The following is a 24,657-nucleotide window of genomic DNA, read 5'->3' as shown; positions in this document are numbered from 1 at the left end:
GACTGTATACGGTGCTTTCAGTTGTCAGATGGGACTTTTATTGCAGATGAGACATATTATTGGGTAGATTTACTAAAGTCAAACAGGCTGTTCACTTCGCAAGGGAATTTTCACTTTAATGGGGGAATTTTCATTTAGCTTAGGTAACAAGGTGAAGCTCTGCTGACTTTCATCATTCAATTATGTACAATAAAATATGTATGTGTTGGGTATTCTCTGCAAAGTACATTTGTACAACATTCGCTAAGTTAGCGTAAAATTCCATTTGCCTTTGGTTAATCAAACCCATGTCTCACAATCCTTACTTGCCTGTCAGCAATCTTCTATATAATGTACAAGTCAGTTTACACTTTTTAGTACTGCTAGGACAAAAAAAACCTGCACAGGTCCAGAAGTTATCCTGGCATGGCAAATAAAGATGGCTGAAGATCCTATACCTGGAAGAAGACCAGGCTAAGATGTCAGTAGCAGAGGAGGGAACTTGTTAATAAAGCATCACTGTTGGGAAAGCGAGTATAGTTTCCATTTCCACAATTCAACGGCTGAATGCAAGAGCTTTTAATGGTCACCGAGTTTCTGACTCTGAACTGTTAAATAATAAGAGCAGGTTTATGACCCCAGTAAGGGTATGGCTCCAAGCCACTTTAGTAGATTTTGAGCCACTCTTTGCAGTGTTACCCTGGAAACCAAAGGATTTGAAGGGCAACAGAACTATTTAAGAGGAAACTGAAGTCTAATTTGGAAAGGTTTAGATCTTTTTCATTCTCTGTGTCACTTCCCGTTCTTGTTAAAGTGGTGACTAGGGCAAGAAGTGATTAGAAATCTCACCAATGGAGACACAGAATATTAACAACATCATAAAATATTGTTCATTGCTTTTAGTATTATGGTCAACATTATTATATACTGTAAATTAATCTCAAAAACTATAAAAATACATGTTCTCCTTAAAAAAGGAGCTTATTATTTACTGGCTTTATAACAGATGAAATATTTATTATTTCCTACCTTCGGAGTAGAGATCCAAATGGCACGGTGTTTTGGGGTATCTGCTATTTGTTTGATTTCCAAGTTTGGTTACACCACCACTCTCAGAATAACAGCATTTGGAGTTTGGACTTTCTTTCCCTGAAACACAAACATAAAAATTATCATAAAAATATCATTCAAAGGTTTTAAATAAAAACAGTGAGACATTAATGCTTTACTAAATATATAAACCTGGATCACATAAAACGTATTAATGCCAAAATAAAAACACAGGAATACCATGGAATATTTTCTCAAGATGAAGGTATAAGTATAGCTATTTTAAAAAATTGGAAACCCCATCATTTTTTTTTTTTCTGGTTTGTGTCTCGTTATGGGAAAGTCCTTTCCTTGTGAATCTGAAGCTCCAGCTCCCCTGTGTCAGTAAGCAGTGGCTACAGGGAAGAGGAGGGAGAGAAAACAATGGCTGGGCCTTGGGAAACATATGGGCGATTTTGTGGCTTCTAGAATTCCCAGCTGTTGTTGATCGTCCATGACACAGGGAAGCCATAGCTGCAGGGACATGACTGCAGAGCAGACTAAAAAAAAAATATAAGTATACAGATCTTTTTTTACACAAGGTAGACAGTATAGACAGGAGGAAGGGGAGGGACACAGTTCAGCCTGTGTCTCTGCAGTGTGAGCTTTATTTCCAGCTACAGGCCTCACAGTTCAGTCTGTGTCTCTGCAGATTGTGCATCACCCAAGCTACAGGCCTCACAATCCAGTCTGCATCTCCTCAGTGTGCGCCTCACCTCCAGCTCATGCCTCACAGTCCAATCCGTGTCTCTGCAGTGTGTACCTCACCTCCAACTACAGGCTTCAGAGTCCAGCCTGTGTCTCTGTAGTGTGTGCCTCACCCCCAGCTACAGGCCTCACAGTCCAGTCTGCCTCTCTGAAGTGTGTGCCTCACCTCCAGCTACAGACCTCACAGTCCAGCCTGTGTCTCTGCAGTGTGTGTCTCATCAGCTCTGGATTTTGCTGACAACAATGTGGACCTACAAGTTGCTCATATGGTACATGTTTGCCTGGACTGTCCTGTGCTTTGTATTCAGTCCATCAACAGCGATACTCCAAGACATAGCTGTTGAGCTCCTGAAACTACAGTCCCACCTGTTCAGCCCACCCCTGACATTGTATCTACACCGTGACTTTGCTCGTCCAGCCCATCAGATATACATCCACCGTGGATCCCAACGGAGCTTCCACATCGATGACTGCAACCTCATTCACTCCACCTGGTCATCAACTCATCATCCTTCAAGAGATCCCACATGTAGAGTTGACCACAGTGTTTTGGCCAACCTACCTAGGTTGGCTCATGTCCCTTTCAAACACCAGCACAGCGTTGTTAACTTCGGTCTGTTTAACATACCTTCCCTTATGAGCAAGGGTCCTCTCATCCAGAATACCTTGCCTGGTCATAAGTTTGATATTTTGTGTTTGACAGAAATGTGACAACTTAATGACTTCTCTCAATTGAATGAATCCACTTCTCCTGGGTTTGTTTACATCTGTCAGCCTTGTGTATCCAGCAGAGGGGGTGGTCTTGTGATATTCTACCAAGGGAAATGAAAAATCTTGCTTGTTTCTCTGCCTCCTTATGTTTCATGTGAATCTCTCACCCTGCAACTGCATGGATCAACTACTACTATTGTGGCCACAGTTTATCATCCACCAAATCTCAGCAGTGACTTTAAAAATAAGTTTTCTGTTCTAATTATCCATCTTTGTTCACTGTTCAGTAATATAATTCTACTGGAAGATTTTAACCCCTTCGCGTTTGCGCTATAGCTGAAAGACGGCTACAGCGTGGGCCTAAATTGCCGGGAGGGTGTCCATGTATGTCCTCCCGAGTATGCACTGCCTGTGTGCCCCCTGCGGGGTTCCGAGTGGCACGCTCTGTGATCAGAGAGTCCATGAAACTCGGCTGATCATAGATCTGAGTAAGGGGCTGATCCTGACCCCTTATCATGTGATCAGCTGATCACGTGATGTAAACAAAACCAGTAATCGGCATGAGGAGATAAAAAAAGTTTACCAACTTTTTTCTGAGGGATATCGGTCCCAAACATGGAGAACCACTGATGCCTCATCTGTGCCCACCAGTGCCACCTACTAATGCAAATCAGTGTTGCTTATCAGTGTCCACCAGTGCCACCTATCAGTGCCGATCAGTGCTGCCAATCAGTGCCTCACCATCAGTGCTGCCTATCAGTGTCACCTACCAGTGTCTATCAGTGCCACCTATCAGTGCTACCTATCAGTGCCACACATTAGTGTCCTTCAGTGTCACCTATCAGTGCCCATCAGTGACACTTATCAGTGCCTGTTGGAAGGCAACATGATTTAATATCATATTTCTGGAGTTTCTTTCTGGTTGATACAACCAAGCCTTCGCTTTCTTGGGGGCTGTCTGGAATGTAACAAGTTGCACATCAAAGCTTGGTAGCATATCAGATTATTCATCTGAAAGAAGCAAAGGCGGAACAAAAGCTTGGCTCATATCCATCTGGTGTGATAACGCTATGCAAGCGAGCTTGAAAGAGGGCCATGATTGGCAGGATGATTGATGAAGGGCAGAGATCAAAGGCATTGAAGATTGACCAGGATACATAGACATGATACATGGACAATCACCAAATGTTGGTATTGCAATAACCCGGCCCCCCTCTACTATGCTAACCACCACTGCGCCTCTGAAGAAATATAATTTTACAAAACTCAATCCCTAAAGAAATTGATATTTAAATGTAAAGCTGCCACTTTAAAAATTAAAGTATGTATATAGTGTTTTTAACTGTAACGTGCATATAACCTGAAAGTGAACAACAGTAAAAAACAGTGGCGCTATCCTAAAAAAATGGACCCTTAAGGTAACACTACAAATAAGTGTAAATATTCAAATCAACAGTATAAACACCAAGTGACATGTGATTTAAATAAATAGCATATAACAGTCCTATATAAAAAGTCCTTTGAATGGTGATATCTTCTTGGTAGCTTCCACCACACCCAAGTGTTGAGTGAACCCACTCCCTAAAGAAATCCACTCACCGACTCCAATTGCCTACACTCTCATGTAAGGCTAAAGTGCTTTTTATAACCACACGAGAAGGGTTAAATCGGCAAACCAAACATCCAAAAATGTGTGCAGGAATCGTTCCACATGTAAATAAAGATAGTGCTCCAATAGTGTAAAATAGTATAACCAGTTTATTGTAAACACTCACACTCTTCAACTATTAAACTCACATTTTGTAAATCCAAAATAAGCAGAATAAAACTCCAAAGCGCGTTGTACAGCCACGCCCCCGACATGTTTCGTCACACACTGACTTAATCATGGGATAGGCTGTACGGGGTGACAATCATCCCTTATATACCCTCCTACTATCTAGCTAAAAGGGAACCCGCCTAACGCGCCTGCATACATCTCATCTTATCTGGCCGTACTCAATTAATCCAACTCAAATCTTTCAAATCTCAACAATCTCAACTCTCTTCTGGTGTGCCCCAGGGTTTTGTCCTAGGGCCCCTTCTGTTCTTAATCTATCTTCTTCCTCTTGGTCTCATAGTCTGTAAATTTAACATCTACTTCCATTGCTATGCAGATGGAACCCAGCTCTAACTGTCCACTAAACCTACTGCTACCCTTCCACTCAGATCCTTACTGATTGTTTACAGGAAATCAAATCCTGGCTCTCTTCCAACTTTCTCAAATTAAACAGTGACAAACCAAGGGTTCTCCTCATTGGCATAAAACCCACACAAAGCTTAAGAGTTTTTCAGTTAATATTGATAGCTACATAGTCTTTCCCTCCCCTTAGGTAAAGAGTCTGGGTGTCATCCTCAACAGCACGCAATCTTTCAAAGTCAACATCATTAATTTTGCTCGGTCAGCATATTTACATCTATGTAAGTTTAATCACCTCCGTCCATTTCTCACACCGAATAGCACTGCAGTTCTCATTTACAAACTGGTCACTTCCTGCATAGATTATTGCAATTATTTCCTTCTTATTGGTCTCTATTTAAGTCCCTTCACAAATTACAGCTGGTTCAAAACTCTGCTGCTCACATTATCGGTAGAACCCCCTCCTTTAATAACATCACTCCTGCCTGTTAATTCATAACCTCACTCCTCAATACCTCTCTGAACTCCTGCATATTAACAGACCCTCTCACACTCTCAGGTCTTCTTCTTCTATTTATCTCAATGTTCCATCCACCCACCTGACTACTATGGGACTGAGAGCCTTTAGCTGCTCTGCCCCCCGACTTTGGAACTCCCTGCCACCTGACATCCACAACAATGATTTCTTACCCATTTTCAAATCATGTCTCAAAACTCATCTTTTTAAACTAGCTAGTCTGACTTCATTAAGTTCTTTTTTATAATGTAATGGTTATGTAATGTTTATTTATTTTATTTATTGACTTTGTTGTTGCTCTGTTGCCATATTTGTAAAGTGCCCTTGGGTGTTCTGAAAGGTGCCTATAAATAAAATGAGAATAAAAAAATTCTGGAGGTTTTTGATTAATACTGGCGGGTTGGGGGGGCGAGTATTCTTGAGGTTTGGTCATTTGTAACACTGGATATTAAAGAGGATCTTCAGTAGCCCCCCCAAAAAATATTGTAGATGCTGAATTTTAATATAAGGACATTTGCCTTTCCAGGGATCTAGCACTGTCCTCACCTGAACTGGTTCTTGACCGGTCTTCGGGAGAAGAGAAGAGATTGACTTTAATATTATTGCTATTGTTCATTCAAAGGACAGCAAAAGACACAAAAGTGGATGTCAATTATAATAAATTTGAAAATATAAATACAGTATATATCAATGTCTATATATCCTAAAATGCTATCAATACATACTGTAAGACAATTTTCACAAATTAGTATCTACCCTAGATTTATTAAGCAGAGACGATCACAAGTTAAGAAGGAATTCAGTCAGCAGGTGGTGAGCTCAAAGCCAGAGCACACAGTTTCTACAATCTTTTTTCTACAGCAGTGCTGAGAAAAAGACCTCAATAACAGGAGAGATCAGATTACACTTTTTCATCGATATTGATAATAAAAAGGGGTGAAAGAGGGTGTGTCGACGGGACTAAAGAGCCCACATACCACAAATGTGGAAGGGACCAATAATTACAGAATATAAAACAGCTGACACTTACAGATGGATCCCCAAAGCTCAAACAGAAGGGTGCTTCAATAAGGATGCTCAAAAACACCCTGAAGGACAGTGGAGGATCCCAGTTCAAAACTGGATGAGTGGGGAAAATTAATGAAACCTCCGTCTGAAAAAATTACATATAAAAGATTGTAAAATGACTCAAAAGAAAGACAAATCCCCCTCCATCTTACTTAGCAGAGACAGGGCCATCTTTCTTGGCAAGATTTAAACAGGCCACCCACAAACATGTATATAGTGCTATTGTGTCCTATTAGAAAGCTTATGCATGCTTTGTGTCATGGAAACCCTTAATGTTTTAATAAAAGAATTAGAAAATGATAATCAAACTATTTATATATTGAAAACAAGTATATAGGAGGAGTGCACAGCAGGGAACCAGGAATTTGCCCCCCCGAGTGTTGGATTCCATTGGATCTTAACCCTCCTGACGGTATTCCAGAGTGTGGCTCGGAGTTAAATTTGATTACTATTACCGGTAACCCTGAGCCACACTCTGGATTGCATTGGAGAATTCTGGTCCAGGTTACTTACCTTGTCACCAGTATCCTGCGATGTCCCCCCGCTGTGTCCCCCGCCGGATTATCCGCCCGATGCTCTGTGCGCCGGGCTCCGTTCCCTGTGAGCGTTGAGACGCATGAGGATGGAGCCCGCTGGCAAATTCAATAAGTATGAAAGAATTGAGGGGTGGAGGTGCGGAGGCAATTGCCGCCACTTGCCTGCTCGCACGTACACGCCTGGGGGTTGGACTCTTTTCAATTACTCTAAATTCAATAAGTACAAAAAACAACACATACAGTACAGATACATACACTTACAGATTACATTACTGTATCAAATCATTTCACCTCCCTTTTGTCCCTAGTGCTTTGTCCAGTGCCCTGCATGCAGTTTTATATTATATATACGTTCTTTCTCCCTGGAATCTTGAGATTGTCAATGGCAACCAAAAAGTGTCCCTTTACGTCAAAAGTGTTTTTAGACCAGCTAGAAAACAGTGATAGTAAATCAGAACACTTGCAGATTTGAGCGATAGTGATTTGTGAGCAAATTAATTTTATTATTATTATATTATTATTTTTTACAGTTATTTATTATATTATAATTTATGATTTTTTGTTTCAAACTTTATCATACCCGGGATGTCTTCTAGACTCTTGTTTGGACAGATTTAAGTGTGTTATTACTAAGAATTACAGGCCTGCAATATAAAATGCCAAATTTCTATGCAAATCAATGTACCGATTTGAGATTTAAATATCTGACATATTCATACCGCTAGGGAGGTTAAGCTTAAGTTTTTTTTACACACTTCTGCAAAGATCAGTGGCATAGGCAGTGGGAGAGAAAAGTATTTACTATTTCTTCCTTGGAAGGTACAGTTTTTTAAGATTTTTCGCTTTCCAGTTTTAGTACATCAGCCCCATCTGGGCTTTCTAATAGAACAATGGTGCACTGCCTGCATGCTTGTTGGTGGCCTGTTCATAAATTGACAAGGCAGAGGACATTGTCTCTGCTAGGAAAGAGGAAAGGGGATTGATCTTTATACTTTGCAGTGAACAGTTTGCTATGAATATTTATTTTAGCATTATACTTTCCCTTTAGGATATTTAAAGCTGATTGATATAATGAATCCTTCAATCAAATTCTATGACAATTAACTGGCTTCACTTATTTTTTCATACAGCATTCTTTCTTTCTGTGCAGTCTGTTCTAAAAAAAAAATACTACTTGTAGTAATTGATCTGTGTTTGTTGTATTGGAAAGCTAATGCTAACTACATATCACTTGTCTCACGTTTACTTCCCCTAGGCTTAATACTAGCAGCTACAAATCTTAAAAATATATTGTATTTTCTATTTCCATTTGAGACAAAGACAAGTGCCATATTTAAATGGTGATAATGTAGGATGTACAAATGGTGGGTGTGATTAACTTAAAATGTGGCTTATATCCTTATTGTACTTATCTGCTCCCTTCAACAAAATATCAAGCTCTAATCATCCAGTGAACCGTGGCAACATGTTTGCTGACACCAATAATTGTCTGTCTTTTAAGAAATTGCTGCCTTGAGGGAGATGGAAGTAATTTATATGAGTTTCAGAAATAGAATTTGGACCAAAGTAAATCTCAAGGAGACCCCCAAAAAATCTCTTCTAGTACAGGACTCGTAATATAAGAAGGACATATGCTTTTATTAAAGCAATAAGTACTGCACTTACACAGAGGGAAATGTGAAGCACAGTAAGTGTTATTGACTGCCTTATGATGACTGCAAAACAATAATTATGTGAATGTCTGTTAACAATCACTTAAGGCTGTTGTGTGCTGATGTGTAACTCCCTGCAGACTTCATCCTGGAAATAGGGGAACTGTTAACACTTTAGCATTTTGCCATGATATAGCTATGGAAAATATGAGAAACAGAAAAAAAGAACAACAACCACATAGAATGGTATTAAAAGTGTAAATGATGAAAACTAAAAATATAGTATTGTCTTTGCCCTAAATGCTATTTCAAATAATAATTACAAAATGAAGATAATAATACTATATGTATAGTCAAAATAGTATGTTAAATAAAGCAGGTAATGGTTAGGATCCCTGTCAGTTTTTTTTCTTATCTCAAAGATAAAGCAGGAAGTACTTTATAAAAGGAAATCTCTTCAAAATGAGAGGACATTCCTTCTGAAGCAGAAAAAATTAAATCTTCCATCCCTTTCTGTACCTGTGACATTGTCACCAAGACCAACAGTGAATATAAATCTCCCCAACAGGGGAAACTAACAAAAAAAACCTGATGGTGGTTTTATCTCTTCTACATTCAATACAAAGCTACCAGTAATTCAAAATTGGCAATGCATACAATAAACTACTGAAGTTGCTTTAACTAACTCAAAATTAACATGTCAGACCCCCTCCCTTTCTGGCCCATTTTCAGTTTTGTAATAGTTTGACTAAAATTACTTAGATATGGAGCACTACAAAAATAAATATACTTTTTTTGAGACACATGGAGCTTTCTTCTGGCTTTATGTAATGACCACTGTGTTTTTTATTTTATTTTTCTATATAAAAGATTCTAAGAAAATTGTTTCCCTTAGATTCTGTTAGGAAATGCAACTTCAAAGTGATCTAACTTTTTTGCCACAATATTTTGGAATTGAAGAAACATGCTGGTATTAAGCAAAACAAAACAATCTCATACATTAGTTAACTAGTGGCACTTTAAACTCCCCACACCACAGTATTTGAAGCCTTTCTCTTCTACAGTCTCTCTCTACTTTCCATTGATCCCCTAAGCCAGTGATGGCGAACCTTGGCACCTCAGATGTTTTGGAACTACATTTCCCATGATGCCATGAGCATCATGGGGAATGTAGTTCCAAAACATCTGGGGTGCCAAGGTTCGCCATCACTGCCCTAAGCCATAGTATTGTTTACATTTGTGATTGCTGTAATTAGCCATCACAGAAATCACAAGACACAGAGGCTGTCTGATTGGTTCTTTGAATTTAGCCTATGATTGTTACTGTCTAAAGACAGAGGGATCATAGGCATTCTGCCTGTACCTGGTACACAAAAATGCTCAGTCAGAATAACTGCTCCCCTAGTAGATTCTTTAGTACAACAGCTGCTAGCAGGTGGTTATAAAAGGAACACATTATGACAACTGGTTGAAAAAGAGTAATGTGTAATTTCTTTGTCTAAAATCAAAGATGGGCAACCTTTTATGATTGGTGACTTTGAGTAGCAGAAGTAGGTGATATAGTTTGCCCTAGACTGAAGCCTCTATGAATAAGCCAGTGTGGATTTTATTTTTCACTGCTTAACTGTAATAAGCACACAGTAGATCAATAAGTGCACTATTTTTTTTTTTTTTGTCGTAAAAATGTTATTAAAGATTTTAACAGACAATATATAAATGACAATATAAAAGGACATGGCTCCAACTGGAGTACAAACAATAGTTACATACCAGTGACATAGTCAATAAGGTACTCCCTGCATAAGGTACAATCAACATTCCTAACATGAAAAGACATAAAGTGCTCTTCGAGATGTTTGTGCAAGGTAATTCAGGTGCCTATAGACATATTGAAGTTATTAGACATTTGGGGCCTCTGGCAAGGTTCCTGATCTGATTTCTGCTTGTTCTGCATATTGTGAGAGGAGTGGGAGAAGGAGCCAACTACTAAATCAGCCCGTTAGCCCAGAATCTCCGCCCGCTAGGAATTAGTTATGGGGGGTAAGGAAGAAAGAGAAAGATTAGGGAAAGAGAGAGAGGGGAGTGTATTAAAAGGCTAATGTGAGAAGAGGGGGTGGAAAAACCACCAGCTACCCTTTCCATTTACTTCTGGTAGTGATGTATGATGTATAAGAACCCACAATGCCTTCCGATTGTATCTACAAAGAGACTAACCGTGGAACACCAGCTATACATTGTTTTGAACCAGTTCTTGATATCCTTGAGCGTTTCAATATTTAAACCAGGCTTCCCACATATTCGAGAAACTGGAGATCCTATCTTGGGTGGTATAGATCAGCTCCTCCATCGCTGCAATATGATTGATGCGTGACGCCCATTCTTTCATTGCAGGGGTCTATATGGACCTCCAATGAACCGGCAAGCATAGTCTGGCAGCGTTATTCATATGCATAGCCATAGACTTATAGTATTTTTTCCTGGGTATTTTGGAAAGATGAAGGAGGTACTGTGCTGGTGAAAACTCCAGTGGGAGCAAAGAAATCGCAGTCATCGTGTCATGCATCTTACATCAGTATGGCTGAATGAGTGAGCACGTCCACCATATGTGGAGAAAATTACTCAAGTCCTGTCCACATCTCCAGCACTGATCTGAGACTGTCCGGATGAATTTATGAAGCAGTTCCGGATAAGTGCACTATTTATATAAAAAACAGGGAGTAATCAGCGCAAACACAATGTAAGAACATTTAAAAATGCAAGCTGAACACTAGGCAATCACATACACCTAAAAAATAATCACTAAAAGCAATAGTAAGTGCAGTGCAAAAATAATATAAATAAAAGGAAGGAAAGTCCAATCCAGATGAATAACTCCAATAACCGGACAGATGGAATAATAGGATCCCTCGTGAAGAAAGATGGAACATTAGAAGGACTAATAACATAACATTGGAAGGACTTTCCATCTTTCTTCACGAGGGATCCTATTATTCCATCTGACCGGTTATTGGAGTTATTCATCTGGATTGGACTTTCCTTCCTTTTATTTATATTATTTTTGTGCTGCACTTACTATTGCTTTTACTCACTATTTATATGTAGTAAAAATAGAAGTCAAAAGGGTGCTATTAGATTATTGAACAGTAAAACTAATACAAAACATTTTGAGAACATATAAAGCAGAAATTAGGCATTTCTCCCTTATATTTAAAACACAACACTTTCAACATTTTGATGTGCTACACTGCAAATGGAAGTTAGAGTCACAGAGAGAATCCAGCTGTCGGATGGTGAGAATGAGTCAGACATCAGGGAGAGTGGCAGAAGGGAGATTTGCAATACAAACTCTTGCTCCAGCAGAGGTGCTGTTGGGCCCAAAAAAGTGGTGCTGGTAGTAAAGAAATGTAGGTTTGCTATTCTTTTTCTATTCTATTTTTTCCTTTCATGTCCCTGTTGCTAGGAAATAGTTGAAAGTGAACTGCATCGACAAATGCGGTGCAGATGCTTAGCAACAAGAATGTAAAAGGGCAGCAAAGCAGGGCACAGATGCATTTTCTATTTTGGTTGGCTCAGGAACCTGAAATTCCCACTAAAAAAATCCCTTTCAGCAAGCTATGGGAAAAATAAAAAACTGAAGGACTGGCTAAAGCCACCACCTACAGATTGTACACAGTGATTGTAGACAGTCATTTCCTACAAAATAAAGCACATTTTCAAAAAGGGAGTGATGTGGATGGGCACAATGAGTACTTACCTCAGTTCACTGTGTACCGCAACTTAGCAACAGGAATATGAAGAGCTGACCAAGAAATGGGGTCAAAAGGAACTGAAAATGCAAGCTCACTTCTTGATGTTTACATTTCTACATTATATTACACAGTGAGCATGTGGGCACTTAATTATTATGTCCTTGCACATTTTTTTGTCCTTTATCATAGCCTAGCAAAATGAATGTTTTCTGCTGCTTAGGTATACCTAGTAATGGTCTAACTGGTCTAACATGGTTTATGGGATGTGTTGAGCCCATGGGCCATATGTTAAATGGCCAAAGAAACAAGAAGAGTTGACCGCCCTCCAAGGTGTAGAGGAATAAAATGCAGCTTTATTTTAAATTCAAATCATGTGGATAACAACATTCTGCTAAGCAGAAACACAGATCTCTGTCTTCCTCCAGTCACAGCATTCCCCCCACAGTTAGAAAGCACTCCCTAGGCTCACACTTAACGCTTTGATCACCCCTGATGTTAACCCCTTCCCTGCCAGTGTCATTGGTACAGTTACAGTGCATATTATTTAGCACTGATTACTGTATAAGTGTCACTGGTCCCCAAAAAGTGTCAAAAGTGTCAGTTAGGTGTCCGATTTGTCTGCCGCAATGTCGCAGTCCCGCTAAAAATCTCTCATCGCTGCCATTACTAGTAAAAAAAAATAATAAACATTTAAAAATTCCATAAAATGATCTCCTAGTTTGTAGGGTAGATATAAATTTTGTGCAAACCAATCAATTTCCGCTTATTGAGATTTTTTTTGCCAAAATTATGTAGCAGAATACATATTGGCCTAAACCGATGAAGAAATTGTATTTTTTACATGTTTTTATTGGATATGTTTTATAGCATAAAGTAAAAAATATTGTTTTTTTTTTCAAAATTGTTGTTTTTTTTTGTTTATAGAGCAAAAAATAAAAACCACAGAGGTGAGCAAATACCATCAAAAGAAAGTTCTATTTGTGGTAAAAATAGGACATCAATATTATTTGTGTACAGCATTGCACGACCGCACAATTGTCAGTTAAAGTAACGCAGTGCTGTATTCCAAAAAATGGCCTGGTCATGAAGGAGGGGGTAAACCTTCTGGAGCTGAAGTGGTTAACACACTTGGAGGAAATTTTTTATTGAATATTGTGCATTTACTTTAGCCTCTGGTAAATATGGCTTAAAGTTTAATGTATTACACAAAAACACACACTGGCGATGGTCAATTGATCTTCTACACATACTGTATTTATTTGCATTTGAGACTGGGGCAGCTAGAAGGAGTTCAAACATTGGAAAAGTCACACAAAGATGGTGGGTTTTCAAACTTAGAACCCATCTTCTAAGCTCCCCTGCTGTTCAAACATATAACTAAAAATATAAAAAGAATACCTTGCCTGAGCTGATAAAGTCAACTATACAAACTATACAAAAGTATACAAACAATAGCTCAAACTCTGCAGCATGATTTTTATTTTTTAAAACAACACTTTGATATTTATTCAGTAAACATAAAAATATATATTTTTCATTAATTGTAACTATAGAAATAAATATAGACAAATATGGCCTTAAATAAGCTTGCGGGAAAATGGATCTGCTTAGTAGACAACACTTTAATAAGGTTAAAATCACTGAGCTAATGAATAAAACAACAGAAATAAAACACAACTGCATGAATAAATAGTAAGTTGTCTTACACTTAACCTAAACAGATTTGCATTCACGTATTTTCTTTAAGCTATGTCAAAGTTCCAAGACTTACTCAGTGACCTTACAGTCTTTATTATATTGTGTTTAGAATTACCTAGGTTGTTTTTATATATAGGCACATACCAATCTCCATTTTAACTCAATGAAGCAAAGAAGATTAATTTATTTCTAACTCTGTCTCCATCCTATCTTAAAAAAATAACAGGTACAAGTTGTCAAAATGACCTATTATATTTTGTAGCATTGAGGTTTGAGGCCATTTGTAAGATACATTATGCTAACAGCCATTTATATTAACTGCTGCTCTGATGAACAAAAAAAGATTTATATATTATAGAGTAATACACTGGATATTTCTTGTGTTATAACATTGTGAAATATTTTTGACTGACATCTGTCATCTTCTCATCAAGGTAATTTGGGTCACAGTTGAAATTGAGTCTAATGAGTACACAAAATCTTAATGGAGTCATTGGTTTCATTAAGGTAGTGGAAAAAAAAGCATGCGGGTAAAAATATTAGCGTTGACCAGCCAGATAATAAAAACTTGGAAAGTTTTTCTCTCTTTGTAATGGATGATTGATGAACATTAATGACCATTAAGTTTCTATTTATTATGGTAAGCAGAATATAGAAATTAGCTGCAAATGATTTCCGAGAAATTAAGCAATCAAGGAGCTATTAAGGAGGGATTTATTGTACTAAATATAAAATGACAATTTCCCCAATGAATCCTCAAAGTAATCTATGTCTTTGCCACGGTGGCCTGTTTGAGTAATCTCAAATTACAGAAGATGCAATCCATTCTATTGTTTTCTACACGTAAATTATAGATATGAAGCATTACTAATTCAGGGGCCACACATAATAATGTCAATAAAGTACTTGAGCAAACGATTTCAGGCTCAGATACTACTTAACTGTGTCCTATAGCTATTTGCAATGACAATGAAGGTCTCTGGAGAAAAACTATACACCAGCGTAAAAATGTCTTTAAACCCTACAGTGGAGTTTTGATAGCATACTCTGGCATGTTTGCCTCAATTTCACCACTGCTATGCAGAATAGAATAATATTTATGAAAGTTTAGTATCCAAAATGACAAGATTTGCACAAATCTGGATGAGGATCACACATTTTTTTTCTATGTTAACATGAGAAATCAAGGTAGTTTTGTTTTATAATGAATATGTTGGAAAGAAAAGGATCACACATTTGTTTTTTTTTTATTTTAACATAAGAAATTAAGACACCTTTGCTATTTAATAAGTGTGTTGGAAAGAAAATACCAGCATATCAAAAAAGGTTGGTTTACTTTGTTTGAATACCGCATACAGTATCCAAGGTTTCTTTAGCATTAAGAGTTCTACTGTCATTTTGGAGAATACATTAAGCAAAATTAACAGAAACCACTGGAGCATGCAAATACAGTGTTATCAGAAGGGGTCTTCATAGAAGAGTTACGACCACAAAGCCATTCTTCCAAAGCCAAAAATTCCCCTATGCATGGAAACACAAAGACTGGACTGCATACAAATGGCAGCAGATGCTCTAATCAGATGATTAAAAATGTGAAATACACTGTATATTTCTAAAAGACAAAAGGCTGTATGTCAATCAAAGGGATGAACAATAGTACACAGATGATTGTGCACTGAGGAGCGTTGGTGCTGCATTTCTGCTAATGGATTTATTAAAATCCAATTCCAACCTAAGCTTTTTTATTATAACCAGAGTAGAGAAAAATTAAAACCTTCATCAGGTTTTTATTGCTGTCTGTGTCCTTACTGAGTCAATTTCCTATCACTTCCTCTCAAAATAGGAAGTAATGTAAAGTCTGATGAAATGAAGATTGTTTTCAAAGTAGACACATAAACGAGTAGTGTAGAGGGAAGGTTAGAATAGAATGCCTTGCAATGTTTTAATTGCTTTTCATGTCTCCCTTCCCAGTAACACCCCTTTTCTTGTACAGGTATCACAGGGACAGGGAACATTTCCAAAATAGGGTCACAGGGGTTAGAACAATCCAATCCAATGTTAGTACAGCAATCCCCCCTGCTGTTCTATGGTGTTCTGACAGGGAGACAGCCCCCCTGCCAGAAAACTCTGGTCAGCGCTCTCAGCCAATTGGCTGAGAGTGCTGATCGTGAAAACCAGTCAGCAGACCTTTTTGGTCATGCCTCTTCGACAGTCGATGGACAGTTTCTATTGAAACAGCTGTTGCTGCACGACATTTGGTCTGTGTGTATGGGGCTTAGGTATATATATATATATATATATATATATATATATATATATATATATATATATATATATATGTATATATATAATGGCTAAGTGAGTTTAGGGTGGAGGAACTTGACTGGCCTGCACAGAGTCCTGACCTCAACCTGATAGAACACCTTTGGGATGAATTAGAGCTGCAACTGCGAGCCAGACCTCCTCATCCAACATCAGTGTCTGGCCTCACAAATGGAAGAATGGGCAAACATTCCCATAGACACACTTCTAAACCTTGTGGACAGCCTTCCCAGAGGAGTTGAAGCTGTTATAGCTGCAAAGTGTGGGCCAACTCAATATTGAACCCTGAGGACTAAGACTGGGATATCATTAAAGTTCATGTGTGTGTAAAGGCAGGTGTCCCAATACTTTTGGTGATATAGTATATATACAGTATATATAGGCCCTTGTCCCATCCGGTCGTTTATGTACAGTGGCTGGGTGGGAAGCTGAAATCAAGACAGAGAAGAAAAACAACAATTTATTTGGGTGTGCATTCACAAAAAAGTCATTAAGGGATTGATTTACTAAAACTGGAGAGTGCAAAATCTGGTGCAGCTGTGCATGATAACCAATCAGCTTCTTGTTGGATGGTTTATGTAGGATATCATGTATACATATATATATATATATATATATATATATATATATATATATATATATATATATGCACTCCTAAACCTTGTGGACAGCTTTACCAGAAGAGTTGAAGCTGCTATAGCTGCAAAGGGTGGGCCAACTCAATAATGAACCCAATATAGTGTGTGTATATATATATATATATATATATATATATATATATATATATATATATATATATAGGTGTATAACACTAATTTTTTCACCATGAAAATCGGGTGCAAATAGTGTGTGCGTGTTATACACCAATACTTCAATTTTAGCTGCCTAGGAGGGGACAGGGAGGGAGGCGGGATGAATGCCGTCAGATTACATACAGTGAGAATCTCCTGTTTACTTGGCGGTTTCTGTAATAGGAAGTTCCGTCTCCTGGGCTGCCATTGGGCCACTGTTCTGTCTATCATAGGCAAGTCTCGCTGTTTGTAATCTGTAGGCATTTGTCCTGCCCCCCTCCCTGTCCCCTCTAGGCTGCATATGGGCATAGATCAAGCTGCATTGATGGCAATGGTGAGGCTGCTGCATTGATGGCAATGGTGAGGCTGCTGGATTGATGGGCACTTGTGAGGCTGCATTGATGGCAATGGTAAGGCTGCAGATGGGCACTGACCCTTATTTTGCTTCAAAGTTTTTAATTTAAAATGTAATTTCTTTCCCCTAAACTTCCCCCTTAAAATGAATGTGCATGTTATATGCCTGTGTGTGTATGCTGATAAATATGGTATATATATATATATCTATATAGATATAGATATATATATATATATATAAACTGTATATTTATATATATCTATATCTATCTATATCTATATATATATATATATATATATATATATATATATATATATATATATATATATATATATATATCTATCTATATATATATAGATATATATATATCTATATCTCTATATAGATATAGATATATATATAGATATATATAGATATAGTATCTATATATATCTATATAGATATATCTATATCTATATAGAGATATAGATATATATATATATATATATATATATATATTATTTTTTTTTTATCTTACCTATAGATTTATCTCTGCCTTAATTTGCACAAGATGGATAAAAAGACCAAAACACATTATAAATGAAGTGGCTACTACTTATAATATACCTACTAGTTATTGAAAAGCAGAGTATATTGTATATGTAATTTAGGTCACTTATAATTATTTGTCATTCCAAGTACACATGGTAAAGAATGTACTGCTTTTTCCAAATCTGGATCAGTGCTTTTTATTTTACAAATAAATAACCGTTGTGCAAATAAAGTAGATAAAGTCAATCAAAATTCTGTGTCAATAAAATGAGACTGACTTATAAGTTTGAAATTCCTCAATATCAATTTCACACCAACCTGAACAGTAATCTCATTTGTTATATGACAGCACAGCACACCACCAATCTGTTTGCAGCTTGTGTGTGTGTATATTCCAGCTCACCCTTTCTAGTCATCGCACATGGGGCTATGTTACCTTTGAGAATTATCATTAAAAGCAATTGTTCATTTTTATTACTTCAATGTTTATTTCTAAAAATATGTTATTGGCCACAGAACTGTTTGGAAAATACAATTGACTAGGGCAAAGTGAAAGGCAAACAACATGGAATACAATGGGGATGTTTAACAAAAATTACAACTATTCTGTGTAAAATGTAGTAAACTATAGTAAGCAGTCAGAATTTATGTTTTCTGATCTGATTAGAGTTAAGTAAAATTTCATAATTCAATTTAACCACGTCACCTCCGGAAGATTTCACCCCCTTCCTGACCAGGCCATTTTTTGAGATACAGCACTGTGTTACTTTAACTGATAATTGCGCGGTTGTGCGACACTGTACCCAAATAAAATGTATGTCCTTTTTTTCCCACAAATAGATTTTGCAAAAGTTATAGCATCTACAAACTTTATGCAATTTGCATTAATTAATTAATTAATTAATTCTTTTAGTAATGGCAGCGTTCAGTGACTTATTGTGGGGCTGCGATATTCTGGCAGACAAATTGGACACCTAACTGACACTTTTGACATTTTTTTGGGGACCAGTGACATTATTACAGTGATCAGTTCTAAAAATATGCACTGTCATTGTACTATTGACACTGGCAGGGAAAGGGTTAACCTCAGGGGCAATTCAAGGGTTAAATGTGGGCCTAGCTGGTGATTCAGTGTAGCAGGGTGCACAAAAAAATCTGACAGCTCCAGTTGAAGACACTGTGCTAACCATGCAAGGTTGGTCCAGTGATCTCACCTGCTGAGCTGTTGTGTTCTGATAGGGGGATGACCCCCCACCAGAACACACTGATCAGTGTTCTCTGCCATCGGCTGAAAGCGCTAATTGGGAGTCAATCGGCTCCTGGTTTTCCAGCATGCATGTCCGACAGAAGCCGGCTGAACAGTAGACAGACCAACATACACATGGGCAGAATGTCGGCTGTTTTTTTTTTTTTTTTGGAACCAGCAAATGTCTCCTGACAGTACAGGGCTTAAGCCTACCAATTAGACTATCATTATCAGTTTTTAATTCCAACAAGGATTCTGTGAAAGTAAAAAGGAATATTAAAGACAAACACAGAGTGTTCCAGGATTTGTGGGAGCTGCAGTATTTTTCCACATTAGCATCCAACAAAATTTGCTTTTTAATATGCAATTTTTAGTGATACGAAAAGAATATTTGTCAAGAATATAAGTGTGGCCCACAGAAGGTGTGAGTCCTGTTATTGCACTTTATTTTGACAGGCCTGGAATAGGCTATTGACTGTTACAGAGTTATTGCACTTTGTACTCATAAAAATCACAGTCTGTGCATGCCCTAAGCAGTACACAAAGACCCTACCTTAATGTATGGATGAAAAATTTCAAAGTACCATATGTTAACTGAGAATACCAGGATACCAGTGGGGGTTTACCAACTGTATGAATGAACAACTGTATAAATCAACAACATCTTACAACTTTAACAGATCCGGTTATTCCACTGATGTATATGCCATGTAGTAAACAATGTGCTATCCATCCCTCCAAATGGCTACAGCTCACCATCAAAGGACTGTGGGGTTTATTTACTAAAGGCAAATTCACTTTACACTACAAGTGCACTTGGAACATCCATCAAGGGGAGAGCATCCAGGGACAGGACATATACAAACTGCCACTAGGTAGCCTCTTAGCCTGTAAGCTCCTTAGCAGTTGGCAGCTAGGTGAGATATTGGGGTTCATTTACTAAAGGTAAATCCACTTTGCACTACAAGTGCACTTGGAAGTGCAGTCGCTGTAGATCCAAGGAGGAAATGCAAGGAAAATAAAAAAACAGCATTTTTGCTTGTACATGATTAGATGATAAAATCAGCAGAGTTTCCCCTCATTTCAGATCATCCCCTCAGATCTACAGCGACTGCACTTCCAAGTGCACTTGGAGTGCAGAGTGGATTTGCCTTTAGTAATATCAACCCCTAAGTGTGTTGACCTATGTAAATAGTTATAGGAGTGAATGTACGGGACTTTCCTTACCAAGCAACATTTGGCCACTACGGAGTTGTAGCAACGTACTCTAAAAGAGAAAAATCTGACTTAGAATACAAAATTCAGTAGCTTTGTCTTTGAAAATGTGATTTAATCATTTACAGAGAAAAATGTATTCTCATACTCAGATTAAAATCTAAAGTGACAATGCAATCTTAATACCTCCACAATTGCTACTTATATTGCTATTTATTTCTGAAATAGTTTTGTTTTTCAGTGTATTAGGGTAAAGCCGGAATGGTAAAAGAAAAATATGGAGGTGACATTCAGAAGTATTCTTTGGTGGGGTATGTTATTTATCCATTGTGTCAGTTGTACATGCAGATTGGCAGTGACTATCAGAGACGAGTAACCTGTTATAACCTCTGTTTGTTCAGAGTAATCTTTTGGACATATGCTGAAAATTGCCAATTTGTCTGAAAAATAGAGGGACTGAGGGGAAGTGTCTTTCGCCTTTGTGAGTGAGAGCCTCAAGCGGCACGAAAGAAATCTCTGTATGTGCCTGGGCTGAAACACATTTGATCTCCACAATCAGATGTCATCAACAGAAATGCTGAAATCTGAAGCCAGAAACACTTTCTTTTATTTGATAAAAAGAAATACTTACAGAGTAGCAGAGATTCTAGTTATGTGCTAATGGATCATAGAAAAGAGGTGATTTCATGCCAAAAATCTTAACAAATGTAATTGAAAGTGCTCTCAATAAACAAAAACACCAACATATAGATTTGTAAACACTTTATTAAACCAAACTATATTAATGGCATAAAGTATATTTAAACATTAATCAGAAAGAGGCTCCTGTAGTATAGTCCCGGTTAATTATTTCTTCCCAACACATTACCTACTATGATATTACATGCTGATGTACAGTGATACACCTCTGCCTGTAACCTATCATATATTTAAATGCTGCCAGCTCTAACTTGAACACTGTGTGACTATCCCAGTTTTTATTTTGGTATCAGCTAACCATAATATTATTCAAAATGATGTGGTCTAAAAGTAGTTTGTGCATTTAATGGAGATCAAGAAAATTGTAAGTATATATTTGTTGTATGAACTTGTATAGTGTATTATGGTGGGTTGCAGGGGACAGAGGACACTGCAGTGGGTTGGGGTGCAGGGGACAGAGGACACTACAGTGGGTTAGGGTGCAGGGGACAGAGGACACTACAGTGGGGGGTGCGGTGCTGGGCACAGGTGAGGCTGCATTGCTGGGCACTGGTGAGGCTGCATTTCTTGGCACTGGTGAGGCTGCATAGATGGGCACAGCCAAGCCCTGCATTCTTTAAGTAGCAAACTCCTGAGCCCTGGGGCTCTCTGGGGACCCTGATGTAAGGAAGGGGCCCTCTCGGGATCCTGATGTAAGGGGGGCTCTGGGGACCCTGATGTAAGTAGGGAGGCTCTCTGGGGACCTTGATGTAAGGGGGGCTCTCTGGGGACTCTGATTTAAGGGGGGCTCTGTGGACCCTGATGTAAGTGGGGGGCTCTCTGTGGACCCTATTGTAAGGGGGCATCCGCACTCAGATATGTAATGATTATATATATATATATATATATATATATATATATATATATATATATATATACACACATGTATACCCCTGCCCAAGCAGATGACTTTATTTACTTTGCTGCTATGGGCTCTAGCCCTGGATCTTTTGAAGAACTAGAAACGCCCCAGTGCTATACTGTTGCATCTCAGAAAGGTGATCTGTTGTGGATGGCTTTTCAGAGGGCCCTCTGATATCACCTCTTCACTACCTGCTTCAACCTTCAAAATGCTGACTCACCACACTGCAACCGCGTGCATTGCTGAATGTGATATACCGTTTTGTTTTAAAGCAAATCATCATGGCTGTGGCATGGGTACAGTCTGCATTATTGTGCTTAGGTAGATGGTCTGGGGGCAGCAAAACTGCCTGCTTTTACTAACCCTCCAAACCACCAGTGTGAATGGGCCTCAGCAATAGAGAAGTTTCGCCTCATTTCCTGCCCTGGGTACTAAAATTTCACCAGAGAGGAAATAAGGGTATATCTCCAACAGCAACACAGAATTATAGACACTTTTTTGGTCAGGAAGGGCTTGAACCCTTGTCAGTTTTTTTCAACCCTTGTCAATATTACTGTTACAGATTTTCCCTCACTTCCTGTTCGTTAAAACTCTACCCACACACAACTTAATAAAGGAGACCTATAGTCAGAGATTGTTTCTTTTTATAACATCAGCTTTGTAATAACAATACAAACAGTACTTATTTTTGACAATTCAATAGAAGCGTACTTGAAATATCTCATTTTATGTCCTTTTTTCCCACAATTAGAGCTTTCTTTTGGGGGTATTTGATCACCTCTGCGTTTTTTATTTTTTACGCTATAAACTAAAAATGTTTAAAAAAACCCAATAATTTTTACTTTCTACTATAAAACACATGTAATAAAAAAAACCTAATTTCTTCATCAGTTTAGGCCAATATGAATTCTGCTACATATTTTTAGTAAAAAAAATCCCAATAAGCGTATATTGATTGGTTTGTGCAAAAGTTATAGCGTCTGTAAGACCCCTTTCACACTGGGGCAGTTTTCTGGCGCTGGAAATAGCCTCTGCTAAGCGCCTGAAAACTGTCTCCCATTCATTCCAGTGTGACTTTTCACACCTGGGCGGTGCGCTTGGAGGACGCTATGAAAGTCCTGCAAGCAGCATCCTAGGGTTGGGTTGAGAGTGCTGTATACAGTACTCCTAAAACACCCCTGCCCATTGGAATGAATGGGCAGCGCTTTCAAAGTGCCTTAAAAGCGATTTGAAAGCACCACAAAACAGGAGTTTTTAACCCTTTTTGTGGGTTAAAAGCACCCCGTTAGTGGCAGAAAAGTGACCCAAAAGCACCGCGGCTGAAAAGCACTGCTAAAATGAGTGACGCTTTAGCGCTAACGCGGCCCCAGTGTGTAAGGGGTCTTAGGGATATACAGTATTTATGGAATTCTTTTTTATTTTTTTTTTTTATGAGTAATGGTGGTGATCAGCGACTTGTAGCAGGACTTGACACTTTTTGGGAACCAGTGACATTATTACAGTGATCAGTGCTAAAAATATGCACTGTCACTGTACTAATGACGCTGGTAGGGAAGGGGTTAACATCAAGGGCGATCAAAGGGTTCAATTTGTGCCTAAAATGTGCTTGGTTACTGTGGGGTAGGTGTTTGTGCTATGGGAAGGCAGAGATCCATGTTCCTGCATTGCAGAAACACAGGATCAATACCTTCCCTACTGACAGAATGGCAGTATACCTTGTGTACATAGGCAGACAGCCATTCTTGTACTGTCCTGAATGATCAGCGGGTCCTGGTGGACATTAATTCCCAGGCGGGTCTCCGGCAAAGCGTGTGCATGCCCCAGACATGGAAGTGCAGGATCCCGTATAGGTATGTGATCCTGCACAGGAGAGTCACCTTGCCGCCGTATATGTTCAGTATACGGTCAACAAGCGGGTAAAGTGTTTGTAACCTTACACTATGATTCACTGCCAGCCCCTATATGTTAAGTAGCCATAATGCACTGTGTAAGTGTTTGTTAATAACAAAGCCTCTAAATACCTTTTTTTCATGTGTGTTCAGGCCGATCACGTGACTCCCGGCAGCTCTAATACTCTGACCTACAGGCAACAGTGGGAGGAGCCAAGATCTCCCTCTGACGTCAGCCAGGGAGGTCACATTACCACCGTGCTGGCCGCTCATCTCCTCCCACTATAGCCCTTAGATAGGGGAGGAGAGCGGCCGGGAGTCACGTGACTGGCCTAAAGATACATGCAAAGGGTATTTAGAGGCTTTGTTTTTTACGAACACTTACACAGTGCATTATGGCTGCTTGATAGAGAGGGTCTGGCAGTGAATTTTTTTAAAAGTTTAGTTTACTACTAACAGCAGCAGGAGGGGGTGGAGGCAGCTCACACAGACACATGAGCTGACAGGTAGGGGGAGGGGAGAGAAGTACAGAGGAGAGATGCAGATGACAGAGGCACGTAAGCTGACCATGGTGTCAGGGCTCAGCAGCCATGATAAAAGTGGTCAGTTTACAGAGGGACAGGTTAACAGCACAAGCACTGTTCTGTTTAACCTGCTTTAAGAGAACAGGATCTCTTTTCTTTTTTTTTTTTCTTTCAGGGTTATAAACATTTTAAGGACATCAAAATAAAATTTAAATTTAAACTTTGATCATTGATATACTTTAAAATTTTTGTCTGGCCATGCACATTATTTATTTTTTCCATTTGCTGCATTAAAAGG

At 38.5% G+C, this 24,657-nt stretch overlaps 1 protein-coding gene across 6 annotated transcripts in view; it reads right to left on the bottom strand.

Annotated features, from left to right (window-relative positions):
• TENM2 (teneurin transmembrane protein 2) overlaps positions 1-24,657 on the bottom strand; it is a 2,056,834-nt gene that overhangs the window by 1,752,539 nt on the left and 279,638 nt on the right. For all 6 annotated transcript variants that reach the window (XM_073620699.1, XM_073620701.1, XM_073620700.1 and 3 more), the window contains exon 2: positions 1,009-1,128. In XM_073620699.1, the coding sequence (XP_073476800.1) occupies positions 1,009-1,128 (120 nt within the window). The remainder of the gene's footprint in view (positions 1-1,008; positions 1,129-24,657) is intronic.

The sequence above is a fragment of the Aquarana catesbeiana genome, linkage group LG03, assembly GCF_042186555.1.
Source record: "Aquarana catesbeiana isolate 2022-GZ linkage group LG03, ASM4218655v1, whole genome shotgun sequence".
NCBI lineage: Eukaryota > Metazoa > Chordata > Amphibia > Anura > Ranidae > Aquarana > Aquarana catesbeiana.
This window is presented reverse-complemented; position numbering and strand designations above follow the sequence as displayed.